The sequence below is a fragment of the Fringilla coelebs genome, assembly GCF_963513975.1.
Source record: "Fringilla coelebs genome assembly, chromosome: 5".
NCBI lineage: Eukaryota > Metazoa > Chordata > Aves > Passeriformes > Fringillidae > Fringilla > Fringilla coelebs.
The window spans coordinates 12,317,407-12,333,036 of NC_140033.1; the positions used below are offsets into that span (position 1 = coordinate 12,317,407).

The 15,630-nt window shown below is 39.1% G+C and overlaps 1 protein-coding gene across 6 annotated transcripts in view; it reads left to right on the top strand.

The window, feature by feature from the left end:
* Positions 1-484: 484 nt before the first annotated feature.
* Positions 485-15,630, top strand: part of GSAP (gamma-secretase activating protein) — a 44,762-nt gene continuing 29,616 nt past the window's right edge. For 5 of the 6 annotated variants that reach the window (XR_014616162.1, XM_084206004.1, XM_084206005.1 and 2 more), the window contains exons 1-12: positions 485-665; positions 4,106-4,179; positions 7,015-7,071; positions 7,782-7,851; positions 8,256-8,312; positions 8,443-8,531; positions 8,941-9,010; positions 10,036-10,085; positions 11,396-11,500; positions 12,417-12,476; positions 13,103-13,146; positions 14,669-14,754. Coding sequence is in view for 5 of the 6 variants with exons in the window: in XM_084206004.1 (XP_084062130.1) it covers positions 581-665; positions 4,106-4,179; positions 7,015-7,071; positions 7,782-7,851; positions 8,256-8,312; positions 8,443-8,531; positions 8,941-9,010; positions 10,036-10,085; positions 11,396-11,500; positions 12,417-12,476; positions 13,103-13,146; positions 14,669-14,754 (847 nt within the window). In the remaining variant the exon portion in view is untranslated. Of the gene's footprint in view, positions 666-4,105; positions 4,180-5,298; positions 5,353-7,014; positions 7,072-7,781; positions 7,852-8,255; positions 8,313-8,442; positions 8,532-8,940; positions 9,011-10,035; positions 10,086-11,395; positions 11,501-12,416; positions 12,477-13,102; positions 13,147-14,668; positions 14,755-15,630 lie in introns of all 6 variants that reach the window. The other variant, XM_084206007.1, reaches the window with a different exon arrangement.

Below are 15,630 nucleotides of genomic sequence, written 5' to 3' on the forward strand. Positions count from 1 at the left end.
CTGCTGTCTGAGGCACCTGGAGTCGCTCCGTGGTGAAGCTTTCTAAAGAATTGCCTCTTCTTCTCTCTGGTGACCAGCGACAGGAGGGAATGGCCTGGAGCTGCGCCAAGGCGAGTGTAGGTTGGATTTTAGAAAAAGGTTCTTCACCCAGAGGATGGAGGGACACTAGAACAGGCTCTCCAGGGAAGCGGTCACAGCACCCAGAAGGGTTTGGACAATGCTCTCAGGCACATGGTGCGATTCTTGAGGCCGACCTGCTCAGAGCCAGGAGCTGGACTTTGATGATGTTTGTGAGCCCCTTCCAACTCAGAATATTTTGTGATTCTTCCAGCCGGCCTGAGGAGGAGCCTGTGCGCCCGCTCCATGGGGAGAACGGAAGCCTTTGAGTCCGGCGGGCCAGCAGCACGGAGGCGGCCGGCCGCGGGAGGCTCGGAGGCGCTGTGCCGCCGCGGTAGGAAGCGGAAGGGCCGGCGGCGCCGGCAGCGGGCCGAGAGCCGCCGGAACCCCTGAGGGCCGCCCCCCACTCAGGGGGCGGGCTGAGGGCAGCCGAGCCGGAGCGGCGGCGGGCCGGGCCGGGGCTATGCTGCTGCACCTGGTGCCCCAGTTCGAGCTGCGGAGGGACGTGCTGCCCTGGCTGGCGGAACGGGGCTGCGCCTCCGCTCTAGGTAACGCTCCGGGAGGCCGAGGAGAGCCCCATCCCTCCGGTCGGCCGTCCCTCCCTCTCTCCGGCGCCCCCCTGCCCTCCTGTCGGCGGAGGAGGCGAACTGCGGCGAGGCCCCCGGGTGCGGGTCCCCGAGAGACCCCCGGGAAGGCCCGCAGCGGGAGCTCCGGCCGCGGGGGCCGGGGATGGCGGCGGGGGAGCGGCCCTTGGGCCCCCTCGGCCCCTGGGGCCCCCTCGGGTGCCGGGGGGACTCGAGATGGGCAAGTTTGCTATCTTCAAGGAATTTCTGACACGCCGAAAACACTTCTACACATCTGCTACACTCCACAGCTTGTTTCGTTCTTCCTGCTTCTTCACACGTTTGGGGCTTTCTCTTTTTCTTCTCCCCTCCTCCCTGCCCCCCCCCCCCCCCGACCCCCCCGCCAAAAAAAAAAAAAAAAAAAAAAAGGTGTTGCCATTACTCCCTCTCCCACGCTGCTCCCCTTTCTGGGAGGAAAAGCCCCACAGCCTGAACGCTTTGGTGTGCCTGTTAAACGAGTGCTAGTTTAAAATTAGATGCAGCGTCAGCCGTCACCGCACCGTGCAATCGCCGGCATAGCGAGCGCTCGGGGTAGTGGTTGGAAAAAAGTGACCTCCCGTATTCTTTTTGTTTGCTATTCATCTGCAGAGCAGCTGGCTCAGTTCTGCCTTTCAGAAACTGATGAAAACCTTATTCTTATAAAATTATAATACACTAAAAGTTATTGCTTCAGTAGAAATACCATCGATAATGCAGATGTGATGAACTTGAACCTCCTTCAGTTGCTTTTACTTTACTTAAAGTACTTAACTTGCTTCCCGCACTGAGGGGCTGTTGGGTGACAAACCAGAAAGTATCAGCTTGGAGAACAAGGGAATTATTTAGCAAGCCGTCATTTAAAAAAATCTCTTAAAAATACTTCACATTTTCTACATTAATGAACAATTATTGAAAGGTATACTGAAGGGATCTGAGGTGAAATTCTGAAATTCTCCATGCATAATTGATTAATCTATGAATTTATCAGTTCATCAGTGATGAATTCAAAGATAAGTCAATCTATATGTTAACAGCATAAGAGTCTCAAAATGGCACTGACTTTTGTTTGGGAATGAGAAAATTGTGTTGAGTCTTCTAAAATGTAATGGAGTCTTCATTCAGTAATGTCCCTGGTAATACAGAAGCATAAGACTCTAGTTTGGAGGGTGTATCTGATTAAATACCAGCACTGCTGTATAGCATTTTAACTTATTTGTGTATAGTGACTTCTTCCTCCTCGTGCAGTGCTGTTATATTAGGAATGTGACGGTGGGAGGTAGGGAATTGAAAAGATTAGTTTAAACATCAAAGAAATATCTAATCAGAGAAAGCAAGTAATTTTTAGGAGTAATGGTACTTTCTGTCAGTATTTTCAGATGTTACTTATTCATATTTATTATTTTCTTTCCTAAGGACTTGAAAGCACTTGATAGCATGTGAGAACTGCTGATTGCGTGAGAGCTGGGAGTAGCTGTGATGATAGGAAGGGAGCGGCAGGCAAAGTGAACCAGCCTTGTTCTCTTTATTCCACTTATTTTGGTATGAGCTGCATATAATGGTCTTCAGGAAATCAAGCTGCATTGTCCTGATTATGTTGGTAAAAGCTGTGTGCTGGGCAGGCAGCGTGGGTTGGCTTATTTGCAGCCCTTCATCTGCTGGTCTCAGCTGTGGGCATGGGGAAGAAGTTGTAATTCTAGGTGTGCAGGATTTTACTGCAGGAGTTTCCAGGGGCAGAGATCATTGCCATTTCTTTGCCTCCATATTCCCACTGACTATTCTCTAGAGAAGAGAAACTCTTTTGTGACACAGAACTTCTTCAGCACCTTTAAGATGTCTGTGTATGGTGATAGGTAAATTCACTGACATGGACCTTCTTCTCTACCAAAATTCTGTGCTAAAGGAAATATTGCATGAGAAAATGTGGAGACCATAGTACTCATCTTGAAAGTTTGAGGTGATCGTCAAGTTCCAGGAATCTTCAGATTAAAAAAAGAGAGTATATTACCTTAGACTCTCCTAGCTGTCACCATCTAGCCCTAATATAGTGGTATTATAGTGTACTTCGAGTGATCTGAAACCAATAGAAAGTGATGTGTTGCTCAATGTACAGGAAGGGTTTTCATTGTCCTCCCACAACAAAATGGAAAATTTACTTTCTTCTGATAATATTTGAAAACAGTTTTTTTTCCTTATCACTGTAAGCTGTACAAGCCAGTTCATAGTACCAGGCTTGTTAAACTAAGTTTCATTAAGTGTCTTCCTTCTATCAACACTTTGTGATAACTGCCATGTAAATAGTGGCAGACTTGACTAAATGCTTGCAGAGGGTTGAGGAGAATTCTTTATGTTGATGCTTACTGAACTGCAGGCCACCTTTATTATAAAATTGAGACCAATCACACAGCTTCAACCTTACTAAGGGCAAAACTTCCACTTCTAGTAAAAACTCCATTGCAGATAAACACATTTTTGATGGCTGCGTGATGAGAAAACATAAAAACAGCATCAGGAAATCATGCATTTTTCTCACCTTGAGTACAATATTTTATCTTTTTTTCTGGTGGTTGTCTTTTTAATTTGTGCTGCTTTGTCCAGATATGCTCTTCTCTTTTTGTGTCCATCTTAGCTTCCTGCTTATTTGTTTATATTTTAACAGTACTCTTTCATTCACATCCCAAATAATGTTGTGTCCTGCATTGTTTAGTTCCCTGTACTTGTAGGTAGGTTGTATATCTCTCTATATGGTATTTGACCTTGTGGTTCTTTGGGTTTTGGTAGGGTTTTTTTTCTTTATTTATTTCTTTTTGGAGGAGGAGGAGCTAAGAATGGCGCAGGAGAGGTTGTGTTGGTGTTATAGAACTAATGTCTAAAGATGTAGTTTATTTTCAGGCTTTCCTTTGAGATGCTGAAGGGGCAGGTGTGAGCAAATTATATTTTCCTCAGGCTAGTTCTCTCTTCCTGTACTGGCCAGAGGACTGGAGTATGGCTTAACTGTCTGAACCCTATGTTGTGTGTAGTGAATAAATGCAAGGGGATAGGTTTGGTTTGGTTTGGTTTTTTTATTCTTTGAAAAAGCACATTCCATTTTCATAACAAAAAGTAGTGGTAATTAGAATCATAATTATAATGAAGAGATAGGTGTTTACAAAAATAATTTTTTTCTTGCATATTTTGAAGTCCCTTAACTATCTGTGTTGAATTTTATCAGGTTTAAATCATGGTGTAAGAAGTACTCCCTCTTTTTCCAGAAAGGAGTAATTTTGGCATATGCAAATAAGTATTTACAAGTAAAAGTGTATTTAGCATATTTGCTTAAAGTGTGCATAAATTATAGGATGAACCAGCTGAAAGGAAAATCCTGTGTCTAATTGTACTTCTTATTTCAGACACTTCTGAGAATTCATCAGCACTCTACGTCGTAAATGTTGAAAGAAATGGAAAAATTATTTATACCTGGAAGGTAAGTCCACCTTGGAATTTAATAAAGATATAGTTGAGAATAATACTCTGTATGAACTTGTAGTTTTAATTTTTTTTGCTGTAAGTGTTAGAACATGGAAATACAACTGATTACAGCCTGAGGGGGTTGGGCAGTGGGAAAATGCCCATCTTCACTTCAGTCAAAGTTTAAGAATGATGAAATGGAGAGTAAAGTACTCACCTGATTAAGTCCATAGGGTTTTTCCCTTGGTTTTTTGGTGGCCCAGAATCCCCCCATGAATGAAATGCAATTTCTTTAAAACACTTCATAAACACATAATTTCACACTCAATTTCTTAGTGAAGCCTGGCTATTAAATTCATGTGCAGTGCCTTATTTTAGTAGGAGAAAACATTTAACTGTCTTAAGATACCATTTATCTAGCACTGTTTCTGCATATCTCTGTCTTTGAGATTCATCTATAACACTTTATTGCAAGTAGTCTGAAGTAACCCCTGCATATTTGATGTCTTGAAGTATCTAGAGCTGGCTTCTTAACATAGGATTCTGCTCTCCATGGTACATTTTTTATTTTTACTTCCAAGTGGGTTTTCTAATGGTTTTAGAAAGTGAGACTTTGTCTGTCTTCTCATTGTTCCTTTGAAGACACAAGCTGTACTTCTTTACTGTGCAGCTCAGGGAAGTCTGTAGATCCAGCTGGATCCTGGAGCATCTTGGTTTTTGAGGAGTACAGATATGAGATGAACTCTACTAGAGTAGGGGTGCCTTTCATTCCTCTCTGGCTCAACAATGCTAAAACTCTCCAGCTTCCCTAGGGTTAAGGGAAGAGGTGAGGCCTTCATCAAGGCTTTTACTTTAATATGCTTTCACTGTGGGTGGATGTTTCCTTTAGTACAAGCATAGGGAGGGAAGTCTGTACAAGACAACAATAACCATAAAAACAATTCTAAAGAGTGTGTCAAACTTTGGGTTTTTTTCATTGCTTAAGACTCTAGAAGACTTAATACAAATACCCATGTAGCTCAGCAGGAGATCTGGTACTCTGTGTGTGTGGTGTTGCTGCTTTCTAGCACCTGTGGAATCTCACACTAAGCTCTTTTGGGCCTCTGACAGTCTAACTGCCTTGTTTGCTCTTCAGGGTCTTGCAGCTGGCACAAGGGATAAGCTGTAGCTCAAGGTTCACATGTCTAATGTAGGTATCTGCTGGCATGCTGGGTGTTTAAGCTCCCACTGTAGTTGGTAGGGATCTGGCCAAAGCAGTTGGCGGAGCTTAGGGAACTGGCCACTTGTAGCCTGTTGTTTGGGAGGGGGTGTATGGTGTGGGGGATGTAAATAGACTGAGCTGGCCTGGCTTGTTTCCTAATAGATACAAATAGAAAACAACTTTTATCTTTTAAGTGAGACAGTCAAGTGTATTCTGTGTGAAACCAGGGGAAGGTGGGCACTAAGTTTTATTTTCAAGCTTATTTTAGAGTATTGTGTTGTACTGTGGTTTTGACAGTGTCTCTATTTTGTGCCATTAATAGTTAATGTAAAGGAAGATTTTTTGAACAGAAGTGAATTCTATTTGCAAGGTAATGCAAGAATCTTCAGAGTGCACATGAAAACAAGTGTCCTAGTTTATGCATTGTCATGGGCATTGATGTAGTTCTGTTACCAGTCTTGTGAAGTGTATTTTTTAGTATCTAAGTAAGGTGGTGTTAACATTTCAAACACATTTGGAAAAAAAAAAGTTATTTGTGAAAGCATTTGCTTAATCTTAAAGTAGGAGGCCTGGAGCCTGTGTCTTAGTATAAAGACATTTTGTTTTCCTTGTTTAAATCAGAAGTCAAAGACTTTTGTCATTGACGCAACAATAATGACACACTCAGAAATAGACCCTTAGGAAGCAAATACTCAGGCTTTTGTTTCAACTTCACAAAGCAAGATGCCATAAATTTGTAAATAACCACAGATCTCTCCCCTCTCCCCCTAAGCAATTGTTAAAAACAATGAAGCTCACTGTGGAAGTAGAAGCCTGTGTGGCTGGATTTAATGTCAGTAGTTTAGCAATTTAGTGCCTATACCCAGAGTACATTAATGCACATCAGTTTGATTTGCTATCCAGTATATGCTGAAAATCAGAATTTTCTTTTTCAATATATTTGGAAAATTTAATGTATGGAAAAAATTTAGAAGTAGTAGAGTTTTGATTTGTAGTCCCAAACATTTGTAATTGCCCCAAACAAAATCATCATATATTATTTATCAATAAACTAGAAAGGATATATATTATGTTATTCTTCAAAGGCAGAAGGCTAATGGTGAGCTTATAAAATACTTAGCCTTCAAACAATCACTTCCTAAGGCAGTGAAATCCTTTTTCCAGGCTACAGCCAGATCACTGGGAGCTGATTTTTGGTGATGTTCGATGGTTCTGTTCTCTCCTTTGACCCAGCAAGTTGGTGAGGTTCAGAATTCCAGCCTTAAACCTCCAGGGGCCAGAGCATCCCTACTGATTCTTGTACAGACATCTCTCTTCCTGGCCCTATTGCCTGTGACTAAAACCAGTTTAGAAGCAAAGTGAGAGAGAGACATTAGGTTTATGCAATGGCTTGTGGGCTGTGGGCTGGCCACATTTCAGCTTTATCCCATGTGTAAGTTCTAAAAGGAAAAAATAAATCTGTGTTCTCTTGGAATTAGAATTTGCTTTCTTGGAATTAGATAATTAACTGCCTATTTATATATAGGACAGGGAAGTGTGTGAGGATGTGTGTCAAGGGGCAGGGAGAACAGGGAGGTAGGAGAAAAAAAAGACCAGTGTTTCACTTTGTGTATATTTATATTGCTAGTGCTAATTTGTTTCCATCCATAGGGAAACCAGAGAAACACTCACATTGGATTGTATGATCTTCAAACGAAACAAAACGAGGTGAGAGCAATACCAGGTTTCTCTCTGGTGACAACTGTGCTGTAGTGTTTCAGATTTTGATGCTTTGCAACGCAGTATGTTATGTCCTTAAGGAGTATATTCTTGTTGGAAACAGAAAAGATACTGGAGAAGATATTGGAATGATTCTCAGTAGTGTTAAAATGCACCACATTGCAGAACATCTGAAAAGTTGAGAGTAGTAAAGCATCATGTCTGCAATCTTCATTTCTAAACAATCTTTTAAACAACAAGTCCTTTCCACTCCTCTTCATATTGCGCACGTGTGGCAAGAAATAAATGTTTGGAGTTTTCTTCATATGTGTTTATTCTTAGTCTGTTTGGTGATACCATTTAAGAGATTATTTTACTTAAAACTGAACACATTGCAATTCAGTAACAAAAATCAGGACAACAAGGTTTTGAAGGTGTCCCCATAATAGTATGAAATGAGTGAAATTTTGTGTTTATATAAATGTCTGCTAATCTCCTCTAGTGGCAACACAGAGCTTGAAAGAACCATTAAAAAAAGACATGAGAAAAAGGAGAACTGTTACAATTGAAACTTGAAATGTGGTTCTTCTGGGCATGAAAAGATATGTCTTAAAGATAAAAACTGTGGGACAGCAGTGTTTTCCTAAGAAGTAATTAGATGGTTTCCTTTATGGAGTTTGAAAAAGCACAGTTATTAACATTACTGTGTTTCTCTGTAGCACCTCTATATGTTTGAGAAGAATCTGCACATAATCAGCTGTTCAATCAACAATGAAAGGACCTTATTGGGTAAATATGTGCTTTATAATTAGATTTTTTTGGTAAAGATTTAGTTTAGTAGGATGATACATTTGGGTTTAGAATTACTTAAATGTATTTTGACCTATGTGTTGCCCACAGCAGTTTATGAATTTCTCTGGATCCATAATCAGACAATGTAGGTAACAACATGAAGACACAGCTGTGACAATATTGCTGTTTTATTAAAACATCTAAGACACATTGCCCCTTTGTTCACTTTCTCCTCCTGCATTTGTGCAGACCTGCTACATCTAGAAGAGCTTCTGATGTTCCTTTAACATATATACTTTTGGTAAAAGAATTGTGATGCTCATTCTTCAAGGATGTTTGATAAGATTAATGTCCAATATGCACACTCACTGTGGTTGTGTTGGTGTTTTCTCCTCCCACAGCTGTCAGCTTCTGTCAATATACAGAGGAAGAAAGAGCAACTCAGCTCTTACAGTCAGGTACTGCAAGTGGATTTCTTAATACTGTTTGAAATATTGTACCTTTCTGCTTTTATTCTCAGGTATTTCTGTTTAGAAAAACAACTTACTTACATAAAAGAGTATTATCTAAAACATGTTCTTTTTGCAGTGTCCAAGTATTTAACCTTGCTAATCGAAATTCATCCCATTAATAATGTGAGAGTCCTAAAGGCTGTGGATAGCTGTGTTCGAGTACAGGTAAAGTATCCAAGTAATCTGAAGATAAGCCTTTTAAATCTGCTATGCTAGAGAGGAAACAAGGTTTAGAGCAGAAATATCTCATGTTATCTAGCAACTGTTACAAAGATAATGTCCCCTGTTTCTTCAGAGAAATAAAGAAATGAAACTTCATAAAATGTTTGGTATAGAATATTTTTCCAACATGAAGACTGCTTTTTTATTTCTCTTCAGTCTTCCAAAGTTTGCAGTTATAGTGACTGGTGACTATTAGTATGTAATAATAGCTATTTTTATTAATGAAATATCATTAGTGTGTCTGATTAAATTTAAAAATACATAAATACCCAGCTAGAAAAACCCCAAAAAGTTTAGATAATGTTCTAAACTACTTTGGTTTTTACTTACTTTTGTGAATTTTTCTGTATAGTTTCTTTATCCAGTTGAAGGCAGAAATGCTTCTAGAGAAAGTCGTCTCTTGCTAGTTTCAGAAGATAAATGTGAGTTAAAATTTTCAAAGTACATTGTCATTCTTTTACTTCAAAAGATGGTTGTTATAGATTGTATTTTTGGGAGACTTTTACTGGGAAAAAAAAAACCAGGAAAAAGAAGGATGTGAGTTATTCTAGGTATTCCAAAGGTCTTTCAAAAACTGTATCATTTACTAGTTTTTTTTCAATGTTAACAGAATGGCCATCTTTACCTACAATTAGTTGCTTAGCTCTTGCATTCATCAGTTATCTTTATTTCTAAAATAGCTAAAATAGACTCCTTATAGCTGTCTGCATAAATCCAGAGCAAATCAATTGACTGAAAGACGTCATTTAACATGGGGAAGTGGGACAAGAATAGAGCGATAGTTCCTTGGATTCAACTAACATTGCATGTTCAGCCTAATCTAATGACAGGGAATGGATAAAATGGACATTTGGAAAAGACTGGGATTTTGCTTCTTATTATAGAGTGACATCTCTTTTTCCATCCCCTTGGAGAGGCCCATCTTCCCTGAGCTAGACACCAACCTTGGAAAGGTGGCTGTAGGTGGACAGAGCTAAATCAGAAACACAGCATTTACTGGGTGGATGTTGCACTTCTCATTCAGGCCAGGAATTTTGTGTGGGAAAGGACTGTGAGGGATGTTCGTGACAGGAAGTGAAACAGGTCAGGGATGGTCTTGGACATGGGCATGCAGCTCCATAGACTCTCTCTCTCCATGGGTGCTCCTTGGCTTGGTTGGGCACATTCCAGTCACTGTCCTTCAAGGCTGGGCTGTGCTGATGTGGGCAGGGAACTGTTTCCATGAGATGCTGTGGCTGAGGCCACTCTCAGCTCAGGAAAGGAAGAGACTCCAGGTCTCTGTGTAGGCACCTGTGCTCTTGTGTCACAGATTTCCTCTTGCACTGAGTTGAACTTTCCTGGCCCTAAAGTGTTCTTACAGAATTCTAAGAGGTGAGCTTGTTTAATAAGCTGTATAAAAGCATTTAAAAGCGTTGTTTGTAATGATTTTTTAAATTTTATTTTAAAGATATTGAACAATTTGACATTCATGTTGTTGCAGAAGAAGAACACAAAGTGGTAAGATTAAAAAATCTTTGGATTTGAATTTTTTAACTTTAATTAATTTAGATGAAAGTTTTGAATTTTTCTTTAGTTTTTTATCTGGCCAACACAAAATTTATTAAAGAAAGTATTGAGTACTATGGCAACTTATGCAGGTGACCACAAAGCTGATTGAAAAACTTTACACCTTGTAATCTATGAGGAAATTTTAAAATATTACTGGGTTTTTTATGTGTTGCTGAATGCTTCTGTGTGTTAGAAGCTGGGAGTAAACATAGAGTTTATTCATTTTAAAACTATTTTAAATATTTGCAACCATTTAAAATATTTTCAGAGAGTTGCCTTCCTAACCTTGTCTATTGTGAGTCTCTGTGAACCCAGTAGAGGATTCACTTAAAAAAACAAATGAACAGAAGATGTAAAACTTAGATACAGTCCAAGTACAGTGAATGTTCCAATCTCTGTTTCCCCTTATCTCTTTTTCTGTTTTAACATGAGTTTGTTGTCAACAAATTGTGGATGTTCTGCTCGAAAGACATTGCTAATGAGCACTTGTCTAATATTGTAAATGATTGTGTCATGAAAGCCAGTGTTTTGTGTTATGGAGGTGAATGTAGGCTTTGAAGGAAAAGTTAAGGACCTGATTTTTGGCCCTTTGCAATCTGTCGTGGTTTTCTCAGTTTGTCATGACCCTTCAAGCAGATGCATTTTATATGCTAGACTACAGTAGTGGAGTAAAGACTTAAATATAATTAGAAAACAGATTGATCTGATGTCCTTCTGACAAACAGATTTGTTTTGGTTGACATGAACTCTCCCTATATCATGCAAGTGTGTATGTATACAATCCCAACAGTTTTCCACAGTTCTAGCCTTTTCTCTCCTCCAGCCCTCTCTCTCACCTGCCTGAGACTTTAGATAGAAATGTCTTTTGGAACTGACACATCTCCCTTCAGTAGTTAAAGCAGCTGATTCTGAACTGACTGTGGTATTTCCCTCCTCGCTGAGGAGAGGTGCCTTTGCTATTCTTTGTTCACTTTGAGGAGTTTAAGTAGTGAATTTCTTGCAAGCAAGGAAGACTGAAAGAAAAGATTTGTTAGTAGATGTACTCTGAAAACTGTGCTTCTGATCTCTTTAAATCTCTCTCTGAGCACCTTGCACACAACAAAGGTCGACTTCACGCTGCTGACAAGAGCCTGTTCCTTCCAAGCTCCTTACTATTTGTGTGTGTTCTCGCACTGCTTTTCTCTTTAAAGCACAGACTGTGCATAATTGTTGCAAAAGGTTATTTGATGGCTTCTAATGTTTTTATTCTTTCTCTGTAGGTGATTCAAAAGTCAGGTCAGCTTCCAAGAGCCAAAGTTGTAGATGACCTCATTTGGGCACAGTGGGATATGATGGAGCAAAGACTCTTCTACATTGTTCCAAAGGTGAGTTGAAAGTCATTCTTGCAGTTTTGTTCCTGCCTGTCTAGTGACAGTGAAGTTTTTAATGTGTGGAGTAGCAAGTAGGGGTTTGTTTTCATTAGGATGGTCTTTCTTGCTCTTGCCTTAAATAACCTAAAGCAGAAGCCAAACTTGCTGTAGCTGCTGTTGTGCTTAGTACACTACAAGAAGACTGGTGGTCTTAGTGCTTTCTATAAACAAGGTGGGCTTGGTAATTTTTTTTTTCTTTTGAAAGGTCTTTTATTCAAAAGTATCTAAATATATCCAAAACTGCTGTGACTGTAATGCCTCTCTTCTGGAGAATTCACATCTATAAAGTATTTTGTGCGCAGACTTACTGAGTGACCAAATGAGGACAGGTACTTGGCAAGAAGCTCTGAAACTCTCAGGGTTTGGGTTTTTTATTTTGTCTGAGGGACTATTTGCACTTGATGCATTCTCTGTAAATAAAAAAAAGATTTTCCTTTACTCTTCTTAGCCACGAAAAGAATGAATGTTAGGAAATAACAGGAAGTGAACTGTGAGGGAGAAATGTATTTATGTTTTTGTTTTTGAGATACCCTTTTTGAACTGACTAAAGATGCAATTCTTTTTGCCATATAGGTAGATATGGAAAACATTTTTTAAACTTTCTGAAATGTGTGAGACGTGTATTGCTGTGCTGAAATGACAGCCCACGCAATTATATATGATTGGCAGATAATGATCTGGGACAGGAAGGAAGCGTGTCATAGTGCTGTTGTAAGGGGCTATATGTGGTTTTTAAATTCTTTTGTCCCTAACTTCTGCATCTCTGTTAGCAAAGCAGGTTGAGTGTGAAGAATGGTGCTGAGTATCCAGTCACTTCTCAGGCTATATAATATCCTTTCTTACTTACAAAACACATCCTTTTTAATTCCAGGAATCAAAGAGTACTTTAAGGTGTGTCCAGTTTTATCCTGAGGAAAATTTTAACTCAATAGTAAGTTATGAGTATTTTATTATAAATGGTTTTCAGTGGGATGTAATTATGTTTTCCAGGTACTGGTACAGAGATCTGTCTTTGTCTTTTTGATTGTTGAACCTTTTTCAGTGGAAAACTCGAGTTTTTTTGCATTATTCTTCACTAGAAAATATATTCAGTCACACTCAGATTTTTCCCACATTAGGGTAACTTTAGTGGAATTGCACTTTTTTTGATTTAGAAGGCAGTAAGTGACATTCATGACACTGTACTGAACTTATATTCACTTATTGAAAAAGCAGGCTTAGCAAGTACACTAGACAAAGAAACCATGGGATTTTGTGTCAGTTTTAAGTGAGACAGAAACATTTGTTGCCGCCAAAATACAAAAAACAGAACATAAAAATTACAATGTGATTGTTACTAGACCTTTGTCCCAGTGGCTTTTCTTTTCTCTTTTTAAAAAATAATCTGTTTTATGGAGGTTTTTGAAGTGACTGTAAGGATTAGAGGAGGACAAATAAACTTGTTAAAATATTGAATCTGGTGAAATGTGACTATGACACATTTTACTGGTCTGAAATGCTAAACGTAGTATATTGACCTCTGTAAAGAACAGGTTTATTTTCCTTTTTGTTTAACAGCTGGAATCACACCTGGATATTGCTGTAAATGACACACAATTAAAGTAAGTTTGTTTTTTTTTTAAATGTTTTGGTTTGCTTTCCTTTCAATATACATGGTAACATTTTATAAACCTAAGTAAAATTTGTCCAAACCACAATATCTTTGTTTGGAGTTGCCTACATGGCACATGAGAATAACATGAAAACTGTGTCCAGACCTCCAGTTCTTATTCTCATCAGGGTCAACTGTAAAAAGTAATTTAATCCTTGACTGCTTCTAAGTGCCATTTAAAAAAATTATTTGTCTGAAGAGTTAGCTATAGGTTAAACCTTCTGAGTATGCTGAACCTATTTAAATTAATTTGCTTTAACCTTGGGCATGTTGTAATGGTGATGTCAAAATATCTGTCAAGGGAAGCTCTACATTTTTAATTGCTGTTGCAAGTTTTATTGGGCAGTTAAACAAACCAGTAGCACCTTTTTATGGCCTGTGAAGACACTGCCTGTACTCTTTTCTCCTCCAGCATGCTCCTTCCAGCAGCCTGCACTTCCAAAGATGAAGATTTGTCTGATTCAATGTCTGCCATGCACATGACTGCATCTGAGCTTGTCTCCTGAGGGCTCCCTTTTAACTGAGGGAAAAAACTAGTCAGAATGGTTTATCTCTGTCATAATCCTCATCTGTCTTTACATTCCAAAAGGTCCCATTTATTTTTGTGAATAAAAAGGGAGGCCAGAGCTGTTAGGCCAGGTATCTGTAGCTGAAGGTGGTTTAGTTCCACCCTGCCCCAGCTGTGGTCTCAGAATGTCTCAGTGCTGTGCTTAAGGCTCAGTGTGGTGCTCCTGCATGTGCAGGTTGTGTCCTCTTACAGTTGGTGCAGAAAGAACACAGCTCTTGTAAGAGCTTCAATGCTGTATTTTACTTTATTTTATTGGTTTTCAAAATTACTGCAGAAGATCAAGGGGAAAATCCCTACAGGATCAAAATACTTCCTGGAAAAAAATACAACCAAACAAAAAAACCACCCAGCAACAAAAAAAAACCAAAGCAGACTGACTACAATCTTCTGCTGCATGTTTTCCATGGTGAATATAGGACTTACAGATTTAAAAATATGTAAAACGATTAAAACACAGGCAGCATGAGACTGAAAATGTCATGGTATAACAAGTTCCATGTGAGTGTGATTTTGAGCTTTTCTTTCAAGTATTTCCACTGAAGGTAGTGTCCGTATTGCAGATTAAAATGTACCTTTACAGACATGGGCTGTACAGTTAGTCTGCAAAACCTTTGAGTTATTAGGTGTCACAAGTACTTGGATTTCCAGTGTGTCATGACAACTGGCTTTCACTTCAAAGTATAGGAGTGGTTCAAAATTAGTGGATAACAGTGTGCAGTATTGGGATTCTTTCTAACAGCATTGAGCAAATTGGTTAAAGCCCAATTTAACTTGTATTACAGAACATTTGATTATAATTTATTTAGTATATTTTGGTTACATAGTGACTGTTCTGGTGATCTTTTTCCTGTGATAAATCTCTGTGGTTAAAGTGATTTACTTAGCGATCTTTATTTGTTCATAGACTTGTGAATTTTGGATATGATTACTGTCAAGATCAAGATGTTGCATCTAAGTCTTTGAACCTTCAGGTTTTCACAAGTAAAGCAGGTAATGAATAAATACAAGTATGGTCAAAATTACCTCCACTAGCGATTATCATGCAGTGCAATCCTAATTGATTACTGAATTTATTCATAAAATATTGGAAAATCCACAAAAATACAAAAATTTATAATGTGATTGTGAGATTTGTACTCCTTTAGAGCACACTTGGCAGGTAACTGTGAGGAGAGGGAGAAGGCAACTGTGCTTTATTAGTATTAATAAATTTCTTATCTTCTGAAAGCTGCAGTGAAGTTCAGCTGAAGTACCCAGGGTTTTATATATCAACACCAACAACAAACAGTCACCCAGAAACCTTTTGTTAGCCCAACTGCAAAGAACTGGTACCAGTGAAATAACTCAGTCTAAAAACACCTTAAGATTTTCCTGGCAGTTTCCGAACCCAGCAGGTACCAAAGCATGGCTGTGTGTTACATTAAAGCAATCTAATGTTAAAGCTGACCACAATTATGTTAGAAAGTAAATTCAAGGAAGGTTTTGTCTGGGTTTCTGATCTAGTATATATTTGTGTTACAGAGGGGACATATGTACACAGAGCATGTGCAAGGCAGGCTTTAAGAACTTCATATTGCTGTTAGTTTGTGGTGTTTACAAGGTCCAAGTATGTGATACTAAACATGGCACGTGCTGCTCAAGGGTTTAGTATCTGTATGATTCCTTGAACCTAAAATGTTTCTTAAACCTTTAGATTTTGGAGTCTCCCTCCATCCTTATGTATGCCATGAGCTTTTTTGGATTAAAAACTGGTCTCAAGAGTTATCTGTTCATCACAGCTGTTTTCAGCTTCTGAATTAGACCATCCAGGCAGGCAAAGATGGTGTCTGTTTAACCTTTGACTGGTCAGCAGAGTGGTACAGGGAA